The 22729-nt window shown below is 38.8% G+C and overlaps 2 protein-coding genes across 2 annotated transcripts in view; one reads left to right on the top strand and one right to left on the bottom strand.

Moving 5' to 3' along the window:
- Nucleotides 1-22729, top strand: part of LOC131688961 (pleckstrin homology domain-containing family G member 5) — a 267837-nt gene that overhangs the window by 96690 nt on the left and 148418 nt on the right. The window lies entirely within an intron of this gene.
- LOC131687343 (fibrous sheath CABYR-binding protein-like) lies at nt 17552-20910 on the bottom strand. The gene is given in 3 exon segments (XM_058971422.1): nt 17552-18135; nt 18221-19545; nt 19601-20910. Coding segments are annotated over 3 exon segments (3147 nt in total). The 5' UTR covers nt 20839-20910.

Raw genomic sequence — 22729 nt, forward strand, 5'->3', positions numbered from 1 at the left:
GAAGTAGAAATACTAATGTTATCACGTGCACACATACCTTCTATGTGTCAACTGTATAAACTATAAACATATGGCAGCCCCAAGTTTGCACCGCTAAAACAACAAAAATGATCCATAAAAAATTGAAAATCGATCCATAAAAAAGTTGTCCATGTTCCATAAAACAAAACTGAAAATCCATCAAAAGGTGTGAATGATCCATAAAAAAGGGTGATTTGATCCATAGATTATGTAAAATTGAACCATAAAATAATCGCAAAAGAGCACTAAAATAGTAATAAAAGAGCAATTAAAATGAACCAATGCCCCATAAAAATATTGGAAATGTTCCATAAAATGATACATTTTGCGCCATAAATTAACTGACATTGATCCATAGAATATTAACAATGTACATTAAAACACGTCGATATGTTCCATAATATCGACAAAAATGTTCCACGGTATTACAAAATGGAGCAATAAAATGTCAGAAAAAGTTCCAGAAATTTGATGAAAATGTTTGCTAAATAATTTTCCTTGGTCTATAGAAGATGTCAAAATGAACATTAGAAATGATTCATATATCGAACGTTAAATTATGGTTCATGGATATTTACAAAACGATCCATAAGAAAATAAAATGTTAAACGATCCATTAATATGTGCTTATGCACCAGAAAAATTAAATTTAATCAAGTCATGCGAAATTTTTGCTATTCGAACTAATAATAAAGTTTATTACATTTGGTTGTAATGTCAAACTACAACAAATAATGCATACATTATAGTTAAACTTCAGCTTCCGTACTCAACTAGTCAGCTAACTGACCTTAGCTAACCTGAAATCATTATGGCAACTCTTTAAACGTCAGGGTATTTATGATATTAGAGCGCTGAATGTTACTAGACCACCTATACAGGCTGGCATGAGTCGCAAATACTATCTGAATAACTATCTGAAGCGAAAACGGACACTTTATACACGAACACTGACTAATGTGGCTACGCCACATCGCTTTCTTGTGTACTGTCCGACTTCGCTGCCGCTCAGTCGGCTTTTAACTAGCTATAGCCCCTATATTTAAGTAAACCGGGCAAACGAGAGGACCACAGGTTTGCCTGCAATTCCAGCTACGGGTTAATCAATGCCTCGTCCAACGGATCCTCAGCGGCTTTGCGCCGCTTCGGATCCTTGGCCTCGGATATGCGGCCAAGCCGCATCACACTAGCTCCCAGTATAAGCTCACTTGTTAAAACACTGTCACTGTAATGAGAATTATTAAGCACAACTTATTTTTTAAGTTTACCATAAAATTTCGCATGAATTCATTAAATTTATTTTTTCTAATGCATAAGCACATATTAATGGGTCGTTTTACATTTTCTTTTCTTATGGATCGTTTTGTAAATATCCATGAACCATAATTTAACGTTCGATATATGAATCATTTCTAATGTTCATTTTTACATCTTCTATGGACCAAGAAAAATTATTTAGCAAACATTTTCATCAAATTTATGGAACTTTTTCTGACGTTTTATTGCTCCATTTTTTAATACCGTGGAACATTTTTGTCGATATTATGGAACATATCGACGTGTTTTAATGTACATTGTTAATATTCTATGGATCAATGTCTGTTAATTTATGGCGCAAAATGTATCATTTTATGGAACATTTCCAATATTTTTATGGGGCATTGGTTCATTTTAATTGCTCTTTTATTACTATTTTAGTGCTCTTTTGAGACCATTTTATGGTTCAATTTTGCATAATCTATGGATCAAATCACCCTTTTTTATGGATCATTCACACAGTTTTATGGATTTTCAGTTTTGTTTTATGGAACATTGACTACTTTTTTATGGATCGTTTTACAATTCTTTATGGATTATTTTAAATATTTTATATGCAAAAGTACATTTTCCCATAAACATATATGTATGCCCATACATAAGTTATATATGCGTATTGTTATAGAATCGGGTTTTATGTACCTTATAGTTATGAAATATGAATGTAAGAAAAATATGTCTTGTAAATACACACATTAGGTTTATGTGCCAGCAAATAGTGTCTATCTGCCTTCGTTTATTACAAAAATCAATGTGTAAAATCAATAGGCATAACGTTTACATTTTTTGAGTGTACAGCACTCTGTGAATGATTGTTTAAGGCATGCGTTTTAACATGACGTAGTTGACGACGTAATAATTCGCCAATTGTACTAGTTATTAGCGGTATCAAGTGTATTTCATACTCATTATCCATCAACTTAGCCATAATAGTTACTTATAAAACATGATTTTACTTCGTTGTGTTCAAAATAGTTTAACCAGTTCCTGGATTTCTAATATTTCGCCGACCCTTACGCTCTGTTGATATAAGTCAACAACACTTTTTGAGCTTGTGCACTTTTGAAATGTAATTCTTACAAATTAGATGCATCTCGGGAATTTCATTGCCATTTTTGTCTTTCTCATATAGAAAGGTTATGCAATCGCTCTAAAAACGTCAACCTAGTCCCAGCCCGGAGGGGTTAATGTCATATGCCATTCGACTCAGTTCGTCGAGATCGGAGAATGTTTGTGTGTGTATGTATGTATGTATGTATGTGTGTATGTGGAAAAAAATGTCACCTCTGTTTCTCAGAGATGGATGGACCGATTTGCACAAACTTAGTCTCAAATGAAAGGTACAAACTTCCCATCAGCTGCTATTGAATTTGTTGATTGGAGGGGTTGCTACTTTAAAATTAAAACTAGTTTAAAATTTCTTAACAAGTTGAAAATTTTCGGCAGGGTCCGGACTCCCCGAATCTTCCTCCTTGATCCGCCGCCGGTTTCAAGCGATGTTTCAGTGTCGACACATAGTATCTCAAGATCTTGGCTGTCGATCCATTGTATGTATGTGTGTATGTATGTGGAAATCGTACTGAATATGTAATATACATTTCCACCGTTGTATTGAACGTAACCAGCCATGGTATCGTAGTTTGGACAAATGAGAAAGGCACAATTGCAGCACTAGGTGGATTAAAACAGGTTTTTCAATTTTGATGATGCTCCATTATTTATTTTCGTATGCCCAAATAAATTCAACATTATTTGAAGTTTTGTCCAGAAGTCTGAGTAATTCTTTGTGTTTATACATTTCCAGTGATAATATAGCTATTATGTACAATGTTTACATTGAATAAAAATGACATCAACTTGTTTGTGTAAGCTAAAATGTAACTAGGTTCATTAGGGTGGATAAACTTTTTTGGCACCTTTTCATTAAATTCGACTATTTTCAATTGTACAGAATCCCATAAAAAAAATGCTAATGTTTCAGTGGCGTAGCCAGGAGGGGGAAGATTGGGGGCTAAACCCGCCCTCCCAAACCAAAATTAATACAATTGAAAAAAAGGTTGTTGATGACCAGTTTAATTTAAAATATATATTTAATATTTAATATTTGAATTACAATTTTGGTAGTTTATTATCTGAACATTACATTGAGAACTTACTGTTTTAAACACCATGGGAACTTTTGGTAAATTGTGGGAATGGGATCTTATAACTGATCTCAGTGAAAATCTTATAGTTGACAAATCATGTCAATATCAAATAAAATACCTGCATCAAAACATCCACATAGAAGCTAATTAATAATTACGTTCTCAGTTGGCCTCTAGTTGGTCAGAATCAGTTTTTATGAGCGTTTGATTATCTTTTGTATCACCCAAAATCCGACGAATATGTTTCTATTACTTTTGGGTAAGATTCTATTGTCTTTTCGGTAACAGACCACGCAATTGCGCATTGCGGTATTAAACTCATATTCCCGCAAAGGTAGTAAACGGTGGAATGACGAATTTCGGTTGCTGTTCATGTATGTGCATCACACAATCAAACACTTTTTCAGTATGTGTCAACCTCGGCTCTGTTGGCATGTAGAATAATTCGGTCGATTTCTATGATAGTATTAGTACCGAGTCAAACCAACTGGAATCCTGGAGGATATCCAATCAAATTCAGGCTGGAATTTACCCCAATATTGGCAGAAACCAGCCCGAATTACGGATTTTTTACTGGGTAGGAGGAAAGCGAAAAAAAAATTTTAGGCAGTTTTCGGATCCAGCCTAGTTGCCAGATCCGACACAGTTCCCGATCGGGACCAGTTCTCCGATCCAGACCAGTTCCCAAATCCGGATCAGTACCTAGATCCGGACCAGTTCCCGGATCTGGACCAGTAACCGGATCCGGACCAGTACCTGGATCTAGCCCATCCCCTTTCCAAGTGCGGACCTGAACCAGGCCCAAACTTGGTGCTTAGATCCAGACAAGTGTCTGGATCCGGACCCTCGGTTCGGACACGTGGATCCAAACCATAGGTCTTGCTTCCCGTTAATGACGGGAAGGACTGTTCATGTTTTGTGCAGTCACCATCTTGCTGTTAACGTCCGTGATAGAAAAGAAAATTCCATTGAACACCGGCCGAAGTACCCCACTACTATTCCGAGTCGTTTTTTTTCTGACTGTGCTTTGAAGCTAGCCGAGTGTGAGCTGATCTTCAAATACGGAATGTGTCGTGTAGAAAAATCGAACCTCGTCTTTATCCCCATTGTGTTTACTCCGCTGGAAGCGCAATACAATGACAAGCGAAGTGCTACACACTTCCAGACAATCCGACGCGTTAATATTTATTGAATAAGAATTGATGAAACATGAGTGCGACGCAGAGAAGATTTGAATGTGTTGGTATTGCCGTTTGAGGAATTTTTTGTTGGGACCATTTTAGCGTGAAACGTCTTGCTATTAGAGCAATTATTTCTTATTACCGTAAAGGTATTACGGCCGAGTTTTGGGTGTACTATAAATTATTTGAATAGCCACTAAGTAGGATTGGAAATTAAAAATATGATCAAGTTAGTGAACAGACATCGTTCTTTTTATCACACATTGCCGTAGCCCTTTCTGAGTTTCACAAGGACTCGAAAGTATCTCTAATGCTTATCACACATCACTCGATCTATTGTCGTTTGTCCAGAAATCCGTATTTTGGCATTATATGCCAATTTTCTCAACTAACTCGCTTGCTCACGGTGATTGGCGGCAACAAAGAATTTGGGAGAACACCTTCAGCAATGTGAGTGATTGGTATCTAGTTGCAGCAATCTCTCTCGTCGTCTACTGCTATTTCGATGTTCTTCATAATACACACATTGATCAGCTCACACTCGGTCATGAGAAGGTTTTCGTAACTATGTACAGATGCTTCAGCACCTCGGTATCCCGATCTTCCTGTAGGCGATTCCGAATTTACATTCTCACTGCGGAAAGTGCGAATATTTGTAATGTCGAAGAAGAAATTTCCGTTCATTAGAACGTGGTCGATTTAGTTCTCAATAATCAGGTGATCTAAGATTGGCGTTCATGTCGCTAAAGAGAAGCTTCACATTCTGCCGCAGGCTTCAAATGCGCGTTAAATACATCTTCTCGGGTCTCGCTTTGAGAGGGCAGTGCACGTTGACGATGTTGTAGTTGTAGAAATGGCCTTTCGCTGATTGTCTGCTACTTGATTACGCGTTGGCGCATCTTGCTGAAATTGCGAGTTTTCAGTTCATGTAGGATTCGTTCAAACCCAGGGAATCAAAGTGACTTGCAATTCGATGTGTCAAATTTCCACTCGTAGTCCTTTTTTCGTTACGTGGGTTTTAGCCGATTGTTCCGATCTGCCTTTTCTTCCTGATTCTTCCAAACGTGGTGTTTTGTGGGCGGCTTGTTGGGTTTGACCCAACCTTCTGTCTGGTCGAAAAACAGCCGTGCGGGGTTTCTTTGCCGACTCACGTATTCAGTTCTGTCTACGGTAGGGTTATAGCGCCCATGCCAACTCGCACCTTCTCATTTCGCTTCAACTGCAGAAGACGGTAGTACCCAGTCGATGCCGGCCTACAGTAGTATTCACCATTTGACGACCAACTTTCGAAGTTGATGGTTTCGAAATTATGGTATGTTGACCGTAAGATAAGTTGTCGAACATATCTTCCACTTTATGAGTGTATATTCTTTTATTTTACAACAATTTATAAATGCAAGTTATCTATGAAGATATGAAAGGTATTACTTTTTTTTATTTGTAGAATTGAATGGTAACTGCTGACCTCTTTTTGTTTCTAAACATTCAATATTTTAGCAAATTTACATTATATTGAAGCATTTTCGAAAAAATAACGATTTTCATCAAACCCATACCCCTGCCCACCACCCCCCACCCCACCCAAATGCCTGGCTACGCCACTGCAGTATTTGTAGTGAATTTGATGATTTAGTGCATAAACAATAAAACGTGCAAATTAAAATATACCTCTGAACGATTTTCTCAAGAATATTAAACGAATACTGATTTTGTGGTGGGGGTGGATAAACTTTTTTCACATACTGTATTATTCACATTACATTTCTTTCCGCCAAAACGCATGCCACATGTTTGGGCTTGAAAGTTTCAGTGAAAAGGAAAAAAAAATACAGTGCAATTAAAAGCACATGTGCACACAAACATTGGTTATATATCAACATTTGGAACATGGGGAGGAGGAAAGGATGTCAATGTAATTCTGCCTACAGAGACGATTTGCTTAGGACAATTCGACAAGAGCTAAGCGGAAAACATGGTGAAGCATTATATCCTATTGCATTATCTGGTTCCGGTTTTCTCGTTACACAATCTTTATGTGAACACAATGTACTGAATCTGATCATGATGTTCGCCTCCTGAGCCTTATTCAACCTTTTAGCAAAAAGTCTAGTCTTATGGTTGAAAAGAAGGCTGAGTTCCAGCACATTAGTCATCACCCACTCCTATCAGTCCGATAAGAAATCGGAATAATCGAACAAACAAGATTTTAGTCGTTGTTTTTTATTTGATTTTCGTCAAGCTGTCATCACCCACAGTGCAGAGAAATGAGAATTGAAGAGATAGCTCATTTCCACCCGGTAGTAATTCGTTGGTCTTATTTAGTTTTATTGCAGGAGAAGCTGTAACTGGGAATCTCGTGGGATCAATAGAGTTCTACTTCAGCTAAGCACGTCCTGTCGAAGAAATGCTAGTGCGATGGCGTTCGGGCTTTTAGTGGAATTTTGTCCCATCATAGCGAGAAGCTCTGGCATTCGTCGCTGGGAATAGAAATCGCCACATAAAATAGGCAATCTAACAAAATTGACAATAAACATGTTGTTGATATATGTTGATATAATTCATTTTGGGAAAAAGTGAATTTTATAGAGCAATATACCATACAAATTATTTATGGATTGCTGTCATTTCACACATATAACAACTATTCATCGGCCATGAAAAATACCTAATAGTATAAAGCAATTCTAGAATACTTTTCTAATGAATAAGAATCACCTTCAGACGGAGCAGAATGAATAATTGTCCAAGAAAATAGATGATATCTAGGTGCCAGAGATGCACGAGACGGCTGCAGATTATTGCATAATTAATATTTTTGAATTTCGCATGCATCTATTAAACGAATTATCTTTATTCATGATGCCTTTGGTACGGACTTACCATTCCGAGAAATATACCATTTTACGTCTCTTATTCCTCGCGTTTTTCACGCATACTAAGTTAGTACCAAGAGGAAAAATGTGGCATGTAGTATTTGCCAGACTAGACGAGATTTAATATTAATTATCGTCCCAGCTGAGAACTGAACACAATGATGGTAGAAATCTGCTTGCAAAGGAGCGAAGCGCAATTTTCTTTCTAATTACTGCCAGCAAACGAAGTTTTCTGTTTGTGTTCAAGCCACAGGCTACCCGAGCAAAGGCTGATAACATAATGATATCATGTTTTGTTTCAATTGTTATTATTTTGATATTATGTTATAATCTTCACAATTTACGAATAACTGGATCATAACAGAGTTTGTTATCGCTGAAGTTTTTGATGCCAGTAAATTTCGAGGAATTTCTACAGTTTGGCGTTTTTACTCTAGTTTCCAAATCGAAAGCAATATAGTAACATAAAGCGTGAGTCGAAAAATCTAGATCTACAGTGAGTTGAAAAAATAACCGGCTCACAGGCGCCATCTAGCGGCAGAATTTTATTTCAAACTATTAAATCTTTCACAGGCTCCACATCTTCTGAACAAGTTTTCCGAAGAAAGTAACCCTGTACATGGTCCAGATCACGAGATATGTTGAACAGAATATTGTTTGGTCGAGCTTCCCATATCGCGCGTTTTCTTGTCATACTTTTAACAAACAATTTGATTTCATTGTTGCACTTGAGTGTACAAAAATTATTATATCTTTCCCCGAACATGATTTCTGAGGAATACATAGTGGTTTGGCACGGGTAAATGTCTTTGCAACAAAATGATAACGAAAAATCCCAAAGTGTTGTACAAAGTACAACAGCCCGAATGCTTGAGGGTTAACGTCCGTCAAAAGAGTACACGAACTTTTTTGCGTCTTAAGAGTTAGATGAACAAGATGAAAAAACCTAAAACCAATTGTCTCGTTCACATCTTGATGTACTGATAACACTTAAACATATTTCAAGTATCTTAGATAATTCGCCATACATTTACTAGAAGAAACTTAGGTAAACCGAAACAAATAGTCTTTATTAAACAGAATTAACCAACTCAAATTCGTTCAGCAACACATAGATAGACAAAAATACAAAAAATCAAATTGGATGGACTGTTGAAGTTGATAATAATATTCGAGCCAAGCAAAATTGATATCAGAGTATTGATATCGTCTGGAGAATTTTTCCACTATACAAAACCACCGATTTGGTTCATAACCACGCTAATGAACTTTATAATTTATCTGCTACTACGTTACGTTGAACGATCCGTACATACTGTAGATTCGGGTATTAATTATTCTTAAATTCATTGATTAACGTGCTCTGTAGGGTGATAATCACAGTGAAATTCGTTGTAAATAAGTAGATGCGAAGATGATTCAGCTAAATCAAATTTATTCAAAGTCTTAGTAATATATTTTTAATGAATATGTCAGAACTAATCAGTGATAATTATGAATACAGGATATCAAATTATCAACAATTAACGTTAAAAAACGTTAAACAGCCAGTTATCATCACTAAACGCTTTTAACAAAATTATAACTGGATGAATTTGTTATCAATATTGAATCAATGATATCTTAATTTGTTATTATGTTTATATTCAAAGAACAAAACATTATTATAATTTTTGTTATATTGGCTGTTAAATCAACGAAATTGATAACAAATTTAGTCATCGAACTGATGATTACCAGAGAAAACAATGTTCTGTCATTAATTTATTTTCTTTTGCTCGGGTATGTTGTTGCTTGTACCAAAGGCCCCAAGGCATGTTAGAATAATAACACCCACTAATTGAACAATGCAACAAATCTCACGAAAAATTTTCCTTACTCTCCACGGATAGATAGGTATTACAGGGAATAGACAGCCATTAATTACAATCCTGAGTAACCAAATTTCTTCGCCATTATCACTGCCAGTATGAATCAATACAAACCAACTGTTAGTTCTCACTGTTGTTGTTCATTTGAAATAAGTCTCTAAAAGCAGATAGACTCGAGTATTACAATTTTGAATTACACAACTAGGAATGTTACATGTTTTGACGAAATGTCTGTAAAAAAATATTCAAAATGTCTGTAGATGTTTGTGTAAACCCTAATTGTATTAGAACAATGTAGATTGAAAAAATACAATTTTAAAAGAATTAATCATGTTTGTATACAGACGTTCTAGTGCAATTTTGCTTTTTAGATTTTACTAGACGAACTGAATCATGTCGCTCACATTACCCCAAAATTATTGGGAAAATAACTAAACGTATCGTTGGAAAAGCGACTGCATTCAATACATGAACACTAGGGCATTGCAAAATTTTTTTTTTTAATTCTCAAAGGCCCCCCCCTCTCATTTTGTGACAAATGTCAAAGTAAGCTCAGATGCCAAATTTCACATCACTTGGACAATTCTAGACCCCCGCCCACTTCGCTTGAAATTTTTGAAATTGGTGCTATAGGAAAATGTGGAGGAAAAATATATTAAATGCTATAACTTTTGAAATAGCAATCAGAAAATTACAATTTATACCTCTTTTTAAAGGAAATAACCTTAGTATTAGAACGAAGATATTCCTGTTCCTAGAAAAATACGGGATTGTGGGGTATTGGGTCATAGTGGCCCCAAAATCCCCTTTTTTTTTAATTTTTCTGCTCCGTGGTGCAAACCATACATATTTTGCAGTTTTTCTAATGTGAAAAAAATCTCACAAATCGAACGGAACCTTTTAGACCTTTGTCCGAATACGAGAAGTTGGGGTTATAGGGCCTTTTGTCATTTATGTTAAATTTAATCATTTTCTCGTGCATATATCCCTATTATTCTTCATTCAATTTTAATAAATTGTACCTTGTTAAGCGTGGAAATTTCTTAGAAATACTACAAAAATAGATTCGTTTGCGTTAAAATTCAAAAACATGAAATTTTTTGACATTAACTCTACAAACCACATTTTTTTCATTAAATGTCCTAATACCTCAACTTCACCTATTTTTCCAGGTATGAAACTTTTCTCATGTGATTCCTAAGCACATTTTTCACTATAAATAGTAAATTAAGAAAAGATTTGGTTGTTAAATGGAGTTAATGTGTGCGATTTTATGATAAAAATGTGAAATCGAGACTATATGTCAGATAATTTGATGTTTCTGAATTTTACCGGTAACGAATCTGTTTTTATTTTGTTTCTTAGGATTTTCCACGTTGAACAAGGTACAATTTATGAAAATTGAATGAACATTAATAGAGATATATGCACTAGAAAATGATAAAATTTAATATAAATGACAAAAGGCCCTATAACTCCAACTTCTCGTATTCGGCCAAAGGTCTAAAAGGTTCCGTACGATTTCTGAGATTTTGTCACATTAGAAAAACTGCAAAATATGTATGGTTTGCACAACGGAGCAGAAAAATTCAAAAAAATAGGGGATTTTGGGGTCAAAATGACCCAGTACCCCACTTTTCCGTATTTTTATAGAAACAGGAATATCTCCATTCCAGTACTAACGTTATTTTCTTTAAAAAGAGGTATAAATTGTAATTTTCTGATTGCTACTTCAAAAGTTATAGCATTTAATATATTTTTCCTCCACTTTTTCCCATGGCACCAAGTTCAAAAATTTCAAGCGAAGTGGGCGGGGGCTTAGAATTGTCCAAATTATGTGAAATTTGGCATCTGAGCTTACTTTGACATGTGTCACAATATGAGAGGGGGGCCTTTGAGAATTCAAAAAAAAATTTTTTTTGCAATGCCCTAATGAACACGTTGCACCTCTCCACCAGGTTCTGTGGTACTGATTTACTGGTTTTTACCGATTGCATATTATATTTTCTTCTTTTGGTACAAGCAAAAATCTATGAGCTGCCAAATCGTACCGAAATCGTGGCCCTCTGATTAATAGGAGATTATGCGGACGTGTTCGAACTAAAGCAAGCATTAGGTCATGTAACACAATGATGTCAGGCAAATTTAAATTTGCCTGGAAGAACTTTAGTTGCGTATGATAATCGGATCATAAAATTAATAGGTATGTCATAATGTTAATGCATCGCATATGTTCACAGGAAGCAATGTAATCAATCGTAGAATCAGACAGTAATGTGAGCCGAAAAGCAGTTACTCATTCATAATTTATATGATGGGTAAACGAGAGTGCATTACACACAAGCTTGCTCGTCATGCACCGCAATGATTCACATTTCTGTAAACTAAACGAATAATATTGTTCATGAATATTTGGATTCAATTATGTTATGAGTTATGAAGATAAATGAGATAAATAAATAATATTGAAAGAGACTCCCTTCCGTTCATATTGCATGTAATACATTAGAATTCCGGTATGCAGTATTGGACCAAAAAAATATTCGAAACAGTACGTGGGATGAGTGCTTTTCAAAGAGTGTAATAAAATGTATCATTTAATCTGTGTTTAATGTGTATCTGTGTGCTCATTAGCCACTTAGTTTAGAGAACGCAACTTTTATTCCAATAGACACATTTCGTTTGTAGGAAGTATGATGTCGGCATAGTTAAAAGAAACAAATGTCTATTAGGAATCATTATTGTATTACAATGTAGTGGTAAGTTGAAAACTAAATATAATTAAAATTAGGGGTAAGATAAACTAGAAGTACAAACTCTGTAGTAAAAACTGAAATAAATAACGAGCAATTCAAATATATTGTATTCAAACCTACACCACAAATTCACTGCTCAACAACTGCTTCACTATGTACCTGAAATACGTTGCAGTAGAGAGGATCCGTGGGGGAAGCTGAGAAAATTATTGGAGTCAAAGTCTTACCATCCAGACAACCAACGTGAGGAATTTAGTTCGAGACTTGGCGTCTTAAAGGGTTACACCACTGTAGAATTTTAATTTTTTTTATTAGCCTAAAATATGCTTTAGGATGTTAGAAATGATATCACAAAATATGAAAGACGAAAACAATACATAAATGTTCAGTTTCCAACTCTGCCGCAACGCCTTTTATGTATACCCCGAGTGCACTGAAAACACTTTTTAAGCTGGCCGGAAACGTTACTCGAACAAAATGATTTTTGATCATTTTGAAATTTTCCCAGCATATTCGTAATTGATTTTTTCAGCGACGTACGTAGGATTTTATTTCTATATTGCTTAATTTTTTTTAAATTACCGATTTTGTGTCGATTATTATTACATTTTCGGCGTTTTTCCATTCCTACGTACGTCGCTTGCTATTGCCATAAGGAATCAGAAAAACTTAAGTTTTTGGCTTCAGGTCAAAAACTACGGGAGATAATTTTCCGGCCGTGGACCACTTTCAAAAAACGCGCTGCACAACTACCATCTTGTGGTGAAATTACTCGAAAAAATTATTTTTAACGTAGGACTACGTCTTTGTTTTCGATATGGGGGTGCACTTTGCAAATTCTACAAAATGATAAGTAACGAAAAGTGGTCCAATTTTAAACGCATATAATTCAACCATATCACGAAAAATTTTCAAATTTTTTCCACATAGATTTTTGATATCATGGCATTTAAAATTTAAATAATGTACAGTCTAGTCAAAATATCGCGCATTTACGCACAGAAGGTAGCACTTCCCAAGTCCGGCACGACAAATTTGTGTACCTAGCGCGCTACGCTTCTATGAATGACGTCATCATCGGCTATTTAAAGAACGATTTAGCCGAACAAGCTCAGTTACCTGTTGAACGGCAGGCGGAGCAGATCACAGCGCTGTGTGTTTTCACAGCCAGTGTAGCTGAGTTAGAAGTCCGTTACACTGGCTGTGGAGGTACGCTACCCAGTGCCGCCCAACACTGATCTTGTCCGTTCAAACACTATTCTTTCTTTTGTTTCCAGCACACTTTTATGTACAGTCTCGAACACAACACAAAATCGCTTGTTCATTCGAGCACCATTGCTAACACGGTTAACATAGTGTCGTGGTATTAGTTGTCTCTTTCGCTCTACCCATCATCATCAGCGTTAACTCATTTTGCTTTATGCGTTTGGGTTCAATGTTTGAGGCGAATGTGTAGGTATGTATATCTAATTTGTTACTAACTAAATTGTTAGCGGCTGCATGCGTAACCTGCATGATAGCAATCTGTGCTTTCGTTGCGCAGACGAAAACATTCTTAGCAACAAATTTACGTGGATCGATGGAAAGCACAACGAAAGTTTATTATTTACGTTCGATCAATTCATTGATTTCCATTTCACGTGATTCATTTCCACTCAGACTATCCTATTTTGATTCCACTAATAGGTACATACTACAAAGCCTATTTATGAATGAATACACTGCCACTCGAAAAACCGTTGCAAACACGCATCAATTTTTACAATGTTGGAAAGCTGGTGCTATAAAGATTCAGTTCCAGATATTAATTCGGTCACGGTTTTCCGCCTTCTTTCTACAAATAAGTTTAATCGGATTCGATCCCTACTACAAATGAAATGACCTGATAACCAAGAAGGTTTGGTTCAATATGTAACGTTGGATGTTTATTGGTTGTGCTTAAACTATAACTATATTTGATTTATTTTTACTCTAAATGTACTAAGAAAATAAATATTTTGCATTAAGTAGTAAAGTCCTACGTCTACAGTTCGTGCAACCCCATAGGGCTGCCCCTTGTAGTTTCTGTTATTCATTACTTATGTTATAAATCCCAATTAACTTGATCTCGATTCATTTCTTTATTACGTCAAGAAAAAATTCCGAAATATGCAGATTTTTTCGTTTTCTACAGTGGTGTAACCCCGTAAGCAAAGTTTTCAAAAATGTTATTGCAAATAACTTGATTGAAGACATGAATGCTCCATAGGTTCAGGATATCGAGATATGTTAGGGTATTTGCGAAAGAGAACCTTCAAAACAAGTTATTCTAATGTTACTGTGCGTGGTAAATCTCTTCTGCTGATTATCCAAGCCATGTTTTATCCAAGTCATATGTCTGAAGCTTACAGTTTTATTTAAGACAACTGGATTTAAGAAAATTTCGTAAATATTGTTTTATATATCTACAATCCCCAACAACTTTGCTGAAGGCACCACGTATTATACGATTACACTAGTCTATAAATTTTGGGATGATTGCATGAAGTTAAGAAAAAAAGTGTTTTCTAAATCAATTTTGGTTCGCTGAACACTACAATCATATCCATTTTCTTTTTCAATGAATTGTTTTCGAGATTTTGAAAAACGTGCTCTTGAACACCTTTTGCAGTTATTGAATAATATCTCAGGAATAAATCTTTCGATTAACACAATCGTCCTGTGCTGATTCCAAAAATGTATAGCATGTGTAGAAATAATATTCACAATTTAGGGTTAAGAACAACCAAAGTCACAAAAAGTAATTTTTTGCTAAATTACTCATTTTTAGTTTATTTTTCATAAAAACATAATAAGTAAAAAAATCTTTTAAAATCTTATGTGATGGACAAACTACTCACGTAAATTTAAAGCCTATGATCACGAAAAATACGATAAAAACTGTAGATGTTATTAAGCATGGAGTGAAATTTGTTCTGTTTTTCACATATCTCTTTTGGTCTTAAATAAGATTGCACTAGTTCACAAAAAAAATAAGTTGCATGAAAAAGTGTTTTCTAGATTAATATTGGGTCGCTGAATACGAAACTCATACTCAATTGCTCTTTCCCAGAAAATGGAGTTTTTTTGTCATCGCTGAGACAAGTTGAGATAAGCAAACTAAATGTCTGCGGTACTCAAGGTGGTGTGCCGTCACCACTTTTAAAGAACCTTTCAGTGGCTGTTCGGCCATCTATGGAAGCTGTCCTTCAATGTCAGCTTCCTTCTCCGAATAGCCAAGATAAGTGCGACCCGTGCTATGGTTAAAATTATTGAGAGGGTTTAAAATATGATGAACGGAGCTTTTACCGGCTGTGATCCACTAAAAGTTTGATAACAGTCTATTATCTTTCTCCGGACAAAACCAGCCTAGAGGCCGTGTGGTATCCGGCGAGTTGAAGTATCTTAACCAAGAATTGATCCACCGGGTTCCTGTACCCATGTCGTAAGAGGCGACTGAAAACAGGAGTCCTCAAATCAAGGTGTTTCTCCGTACCGAGGACTGAATGGCTGGCAGGACTAAAATATGCCAGTCGCGCACAGAGTGACGTGGGTCTTACCCTTGCTGTGTTAAGCGAATCTCTGACACAGTGGACGTTTGTTTCTTCGCAAATCGTGGGATTCAAATGATGGTCATATCCCTAATACCCATTTCGGGGTTCGATATAGGTGATTATAAGCCATCGAGTTTGGTATATTCTAATTGCTGTACAACAAATGCTGATGGTGAAATGTGTAGTGCTGTATGGTGAGTATGGTTAGAGTAGCACAAATTAAGCTTCAGCATAAACGTATCGCAACTATGAATCTATCTCGGCTTTTGCAGGAAGGAAAGGCTTCCATAGCTTTGGTTCAAGAGCCGATTATCCATAAAGGAAACTTCTATGTTGGAAAGCTACTTAACCCCGTCTTCATAGCTTTCAACAAAAATGGCATGACAAATCCACGTGAAATGCCTCGTTCATGCATACTTGCGAATAGTGCTATTGCCGCATGTCTTTTATCCGTCCTCACAACCCGCGATATTTGTGCTGTTTCGGTTGATAACATAAACAGGAAATACGTCTATTGTTCGGAATTATTTACCGCATAATGAACCCTCACCTTCTGATGATTTCAAATAGGGTTGTATCATACTGTGGCAGAAATAGGTTTCCTCTCATTATCGGCAGTGATGCAAATGCCCACCACATAATTTGGGGCAGCTCAATTATCAATTTGAGAGGAACCGAAATGGAATACTTAATGCTATCTACCTTCTATGGGTACCTGATCATTCCGGTATTACTGGAAATGAATGGGCGAACGAATTGGCTAGAGCTGGTGCTGCGACTGACTTTTGTTGGTCCAGAACCAGTTCTACCACTATCGATAAGTTGGATAAAGCACAAGATTCGGTCTAGAGCTGCATCCGAACATGCCAACCATTGGCGTAGCTTGCAACCTTGCGTTCAAACAAAGACTTTTCTGCCGGATGTGAGTCCGAAAATGTCAAATATTTTTTGCATTTTTCCAAGCACAACTGCAGTATTCTAGTCAGGGCACTGACTGGACGTTGCAAACTCAATTATCATATGGCTACTATTCAGCACACTGAGTATTGTTCATGCGATCTTTGTGAATCCGATTACGGAACATCATATCATTTGATATGCAATTGCCCTATAGTAATGCAATTACGTATCCGGATTTTTGGTTCTCCATGCATAGATGAACCTATGTACAGAGAGTTAAAACTGAAGGATATGCTATTGTTCATAACCCAGTGTGGTAAAGAGCTATAGTTTTAGCCGAATTTTAATGACAATATCTCTGCAGAGGTGTTGTCGTTCTGTTATCTCAATATCCCCTCGGGGGTGTTGATATATCCGCTCACTACTTAAATAAAAAATTCTAAATACCTCCGGGGGTTGGAAGCTTAATTCTTGCTATTTTGTAGCACCTGCAGATTGTCCAGCATCCCTTCGGGGGTGCAGAATGCTCTGTTTAAATTGTTCTGTGTCGTTATTTTCTTTGCTCCTAATCTTACCACTTCCCAAATCCTTCCCATTAGGAAATGAAGAAATAGACGATTCTTGGCAAGGCATAAATCTCTGATCAACATAAGGAAGACTCCCACACTACCCATACTACTCCCGACAACACCGACCTGCTAAAAAATCAGGAAATTGGGATACGACAGATGGTAAAAAATGACATGCTACTTGGCGCCGCCTAATTGCAGCATCCTACAATATTTTGTGCACATCCTCGAAGATTTTGATTTCCTGAACAACTTCGTCGAAGTCACAAACTTTCTAAAAATCATGAAATACAGTAAGCTGCAAAAATAACATACTCACTGGCCCTACCTAGCGGCAGAGTTTTTTAACTATTCGGGCTTCTACAGGCTAGCTCTGTTTCTCCGGTTTCTCCCGAACAAGTTCGCTGAAGAGGGTACCCCCGCACTGTATGCTTACTTTTGGACAGGGATGCCTTGATTTGACTTGTTCCTGAGGAGCTTTCGGTTGTGCTTGAATGTGACATGGCCGAATCGAGTGCTGGGCGCGGTGGAGGGAGCGAAAAAGGACCGAGGCTACCGACGCTACCATTAGAGGACTGTTTTGAGGAATCGATACCGGTTAGGTCTTGCGTAGAACCTGTCACTGCCGTTCCGGCGGCACCTGTCGACAGTAGTTTTTGCTCTAGTCTTTCGACGGATAAAAACTGTAGATCGGTTCCGTCGAACCAGACGCTGACCTCGTACAGAGCTTCCTCGGACGTCAGAGCCGTAGTGAGATCCAGCTTGTTGGCTGCCGTCGTTGTGGTGGCTGCTGTAGTGGTAATGCTTGTTGACGGGGCGCCTGATTTTTCGTCCAATTCAGAACCGGAAGTGGAGGAAATGCCGTTGAATTTCCGTGCATTGCTGGCGTACATGTTGATCTCATCGGCGGTATTAAGAGCGGAAGAAGCTGTAAAATTTGAGCATAGAATAGTATTTGTTAGAATGTTTACAACTAGACGTTGTAGTTCAGTAAAATCATCATTCAAACCTACCGGTACACGAATCAACCTCCGAGGATTCTGTCGTCTTCAAACTGCTCTCATCCTTGACCGCTGCAACAATTTCCTTACTTGTCGCAGTCAACTCCAGCTCGGATGATCCGGTCACACCGGATGTGGAAGCAACGGTGGCATCCTTTTCGTCGACTGTCGAATTATCAGCAACAATGGCACTATGCTCCTCTTCCTCCCGCTCGCTGTTGTCCACCGAGTGCCGAGTGATTTTGCTTACATTTTCCGAGCTTATTTCAAACTGCTTTTGAATCGGCGTTGAATTGTAGACATTACTGGAACTGACGGCAGCATTCGGAGTGCTGCTTCCATTGGAGATGAGATCCAGGCGTTGCTTTAGCCGGTCGGCCATTTTGTCAGAGCTGGAAGTTGGCAATGAACTTTCGATGCTGTCATCCAATACCTTCGATGCATCCGCTTTGGATTCGTTCTCAGGTCCTTCGGTTGCGTCCAGATTTTTGTTATGCGCTGAAGTCGTTGCCGTTACTTCGCTCTGACTATCGGCTACGATGGCAGAGTCAGCGTTGTCGAGAGATTCGATTGCTTCTTCACTGGAAGTGTTCATACTTTCCGTCACATCTCCATCGTTAGATTTGCTCTGTGTCGGAACTGGAGCAGAATCGACTTCCATAGATTCATCCTTCTCAATTGGGTTTTGCGCTGGTTCCGCTTGTTCAGGAATTGTAGCAGGCGCCGCTTCTTGTTCTGGAGTTGTCTCTGGGGCTTCCACAACATCATCGGCTGCTTGTTTTTCAACGCAGGGAGCTTCCGTGACTTCCGCCTGTGAAGCTTCTTCAGCAGCGGGTTCACTGTCCACCTCCATTGCTTCATCAGATTGTTCTGCTTCCTTGGTTGTAATAGGTGTAACAACTTCCGGCGTGGAATCAACTTCCACGGCAGACACAACTGGTTCCACCGAAGGTTTCTCATCGGAACTAGTGACCGCGTCAACTTCAGCAGGCTCTTCAGCTGTATCAGTGTGATCTGCTGAGTTCGGTTGAGCTGATTCTTTCGGCTCCGAGGAAGATGTAATTGTGTCTTCACTTTTCGCTTCAGGTACCGGAGAAGAACTGGTCGGTTGTTCTTCTACCGGTGATTATGGTTCGGTGTTGGGTTCCGTATCTGGAAGCGAATCGGATTTTGACTCTGCCTCAGCCTGAGGCGCTTCACTGGATGGTTCCTGTTCGATGTTTTCTGCAACGACCGATTTAGGAACGTCTTCTACCGGTTCTGATACAGGTGCTTCCTCAGTTGTGCACTTTTCTTCTGCCTGGATTTCTTCAGTGATTTTGTCTTCGACGGGTTCGCTGTAATATACAATATAATAGAATGATAAACGGTTAAAAATCTTACTTCCCTTACTCTTGTTCAGGCTTTTCCACTTCCACTGCCGCAACATCATCGTTCTTGCTGTCAGTGACGTCGTCGACAGCCGTTGCGGCTATAGTCTCTTCTGGAGCGACTTGTTCTGTTACCGTATCTTGGTCGATAGGTTCGTCCTCCTCTTTAGTCGTCAGTTCATTCTCTGCTTGTTGTTCTGCCGAAACTTCGTCCGATGCCGCTGGCTTCACAGTCTCATCTGCTGATGTTGGCTCTACATCTGACTCAGGTGATTTTGAATCACTCTCCAACAATTTTTCCTCGTCAATTGTTTCCTCCGAATCAGTTTTCGTTGTCGAAGAATCCACTGTGGCTGGCGGTGCCTCTGTGTCATTCGCTTCTTTATCGTCGACGACTTCAGTTGAAGTAGTGTTAACCGCGTCAGTAGCATCCTTCTCAGGATTTTCGTCCGCTTCGGAAGTAGTAACATCACTAGGATCCGGACCCGGTGGAGGGGCAGATTCTTCCACAGGATCACGTTCCTCTACTTTAGGATTATCGTCAAGAATCGGCGGTTCCGGTTCAGAGGTAATCGACTTTTTGTCTGATTCATCGGTACATTGCTCTTCCTTTCCGGCGACAGGTTCTTCAACATTCTCCGATTCGGTGTTTTTCTCCATTTCAACCACAGATTCCTCTACTTTTGTGTCTACCGTTTCTGCCGAAATCGTGCATTCTGCAGCCGATTCCTCGTTACTTGGAGGTGCTTCTTCCACGTGAACCTTTTTGCTCGACGGTTCAACCGCCTCTTCGTCTTCCGAATGTCGCCGTTTGACAGAGCTCGATGGCTGATCTTGTTGCTCGTGGTTCGGGTCGCCATTTGTAGCCGTAGCTACTACTGCAGAATCTGACGAAGAGACATCATCCTTTTTCTCAGCCGCATCAACCTCCATCTTATCTTCTTCATTCAGTGCCTGGTCTTCCTCCGGCAACGAGTCTGCTTCGTTACATTTTTCCAACCCGTTCTGGTGAGCCACCTCAGTAACAGCATCTTCCTTCTTGTCGCCTTTGGAAGAAACAGATGCATCTTCTTCGCCTTTTTCCATCGCTTCCAGCCGCTGGATTAAATCGTCGTTTTCCATGTCTACATCGTTGTCCGAGTTACCTCCGGCACCCGGTGCTTTCACCGCTTCCGAACTGGTGTCGATATTGTCCAAGCGCTCCAGAAGGTCATCCTTTTTAAGCGGAACTCCGTCCGGTCCGTCTCCGCCGCACTTCATCGTGGCTGTTGACTTCAGATCGTCGGCAATCTTTTCCTTCAGTACGGCCGGATCAACTGGTTCACTTGGGGTGGGTTCTGGTGGGACAGAAAAAAAGAAGGGAAAATTTATAAATGTATTGTAGAAGTACATAAGGCGTTTCTGTAATAAGACAGACTAATCATTTTGTTTACTGTCCAGACAGAGGGCAACGGGGAAACGGGTTAGAAACGAAACTGTCGTATCATCTATGTGGTCTAAATCCGCTGGTTTTATTCCCGTTCTACTTATTCGTCTCCTAAGTTTGAAGCGGATCATTCGCCTTTTAATAAATATCTTCCTTGCGAGATGACGGACATGCTTTAATTGAACAATACTGGTAGGTGTTGGAATGTTTCTAGTTCCACAAGAACAATCTCTCCGTCAGACAGGTAAATCATATTTATCTCTGTATTAGAAGACGACGGGTCCCACAAACGAACTGAATGTCCAGCTAGGCATTGGGGCACGAACAAGTTGGTGAAAAATTACTAAGTTAGGATTTGTGTCCTTCATGTACAAAGAGTGGTTTTACCAATTTTTTTGTTTTGTTTTTGGGAGAAATATTCTGCCCATAATCGCAAGTCAGTCCCATGTTCTATGGGAATCCATATCTACACGGGACTGACTTGCGATTATAGGCAGTATTGGTGTTTACCTAATTTTTCCTCCTTAGGGAGGAATGTAGCATAGAAAAATTCGTTTAGTCCTTTATATTCCATCCTCAGTCACTCTGGTTAATATCGCTTTTTTATGCTCACAAAGCCTGTGTACTTACAAGAAGCAGATTGCCACATGCCAATTAAATAATCAAGGTGGCATCGCTTCTTCTTAATATTTTTGTGCTAGTGTTAAAATACGTTCACTTGTAACTATAGTAGTACTTCAGAATATCTGGCCCGTCAAACTTAGTCCCTATTACGTTTATTTTTGTTTGAAATACTATTTTGATACTCAGTCAGTATCAATCACTCTGTGTGATCGGTTGAGTTTAATTTTTTTCGCTCTGGCCCGTGATCGCCCGAAAAACAAGTGCTCGGCCTACGCCACCCGGATCTTTCTCTCGATCTCGGCCTCTGCCATCCGGCACCAACCGCTGTAGTATCTCGCTACCTCGGCAATAGTTTACGCAAGTGCAGTGTCCATTAACCAGATCTATAGTGCGAAAATCAAGTGCGTCGAAACTCGCTTTCCGGCGGGTCTGCTCTATCCCGAGGGACAGCGGAGCCGCCAAAGGGTCGCCCCCAACCTAAACCAGCGATATACCAAGCATACTATGTATTTTCCGCGAAAAAATTGGACATCGATAATCGTAACAGGTAACAGGAGCGCAGACTCATAAGTAGGTAAACAACTCGCGCCTCCACCAAAACTTTAATTTCAAACCGTTAAACGCGACCGCGCCTCCACCAATTCCAATTTTCAAACTAAGTAAAAAACTTGCGTCTCCACCAAGTCGAATTTTCAAACCCTGTGAAAAACTTGCGCCTCCATTAAATTGCCAACCGTCGGAGATTTGTACGCGTGTGAAGCAGCGAACTTAAGAGTCCAATCGGTCTGCGCGTGTGAAGTGACTAGTACGATAGTGTCGTGACGAGCCCTTCGTCTATCAAGCAAAATGCCACGCCCCCCTCCCCCCGATTGGGGCGGGGAACCTCCCCTCAGCCGATCTCTTCCCGGTTACCTGAATTCTGGAGACGTAATTGATCAGCAGACGCTATTACTGCGTGCCGTCAACGAACCAGGAAAAGACGAACAACGCCTCCCAGCTGATCCCTTCCTCATTATGAAATCGGTACAGGCAGTGCTAGGAATCGACCCACGAAATATAGTGAGTGCAACGAAGGAGGCAAGGGGATCCAGATATGTGCTT

This window comes from Topomyia yanbarensis, chromosome 3 (assembly GCF_030247195.1).
Source record: "Topomyia yanbarensis strain Yona2022 chromosome 3, ASM3024719v1, whole genome shotgun sequence".
Lineage (NCBI taxonomy): Eukaryota > Metazoa > Arthropoda > Insecta > Diptera > Culicidae > Topomyia > Topomyia yanbarensis.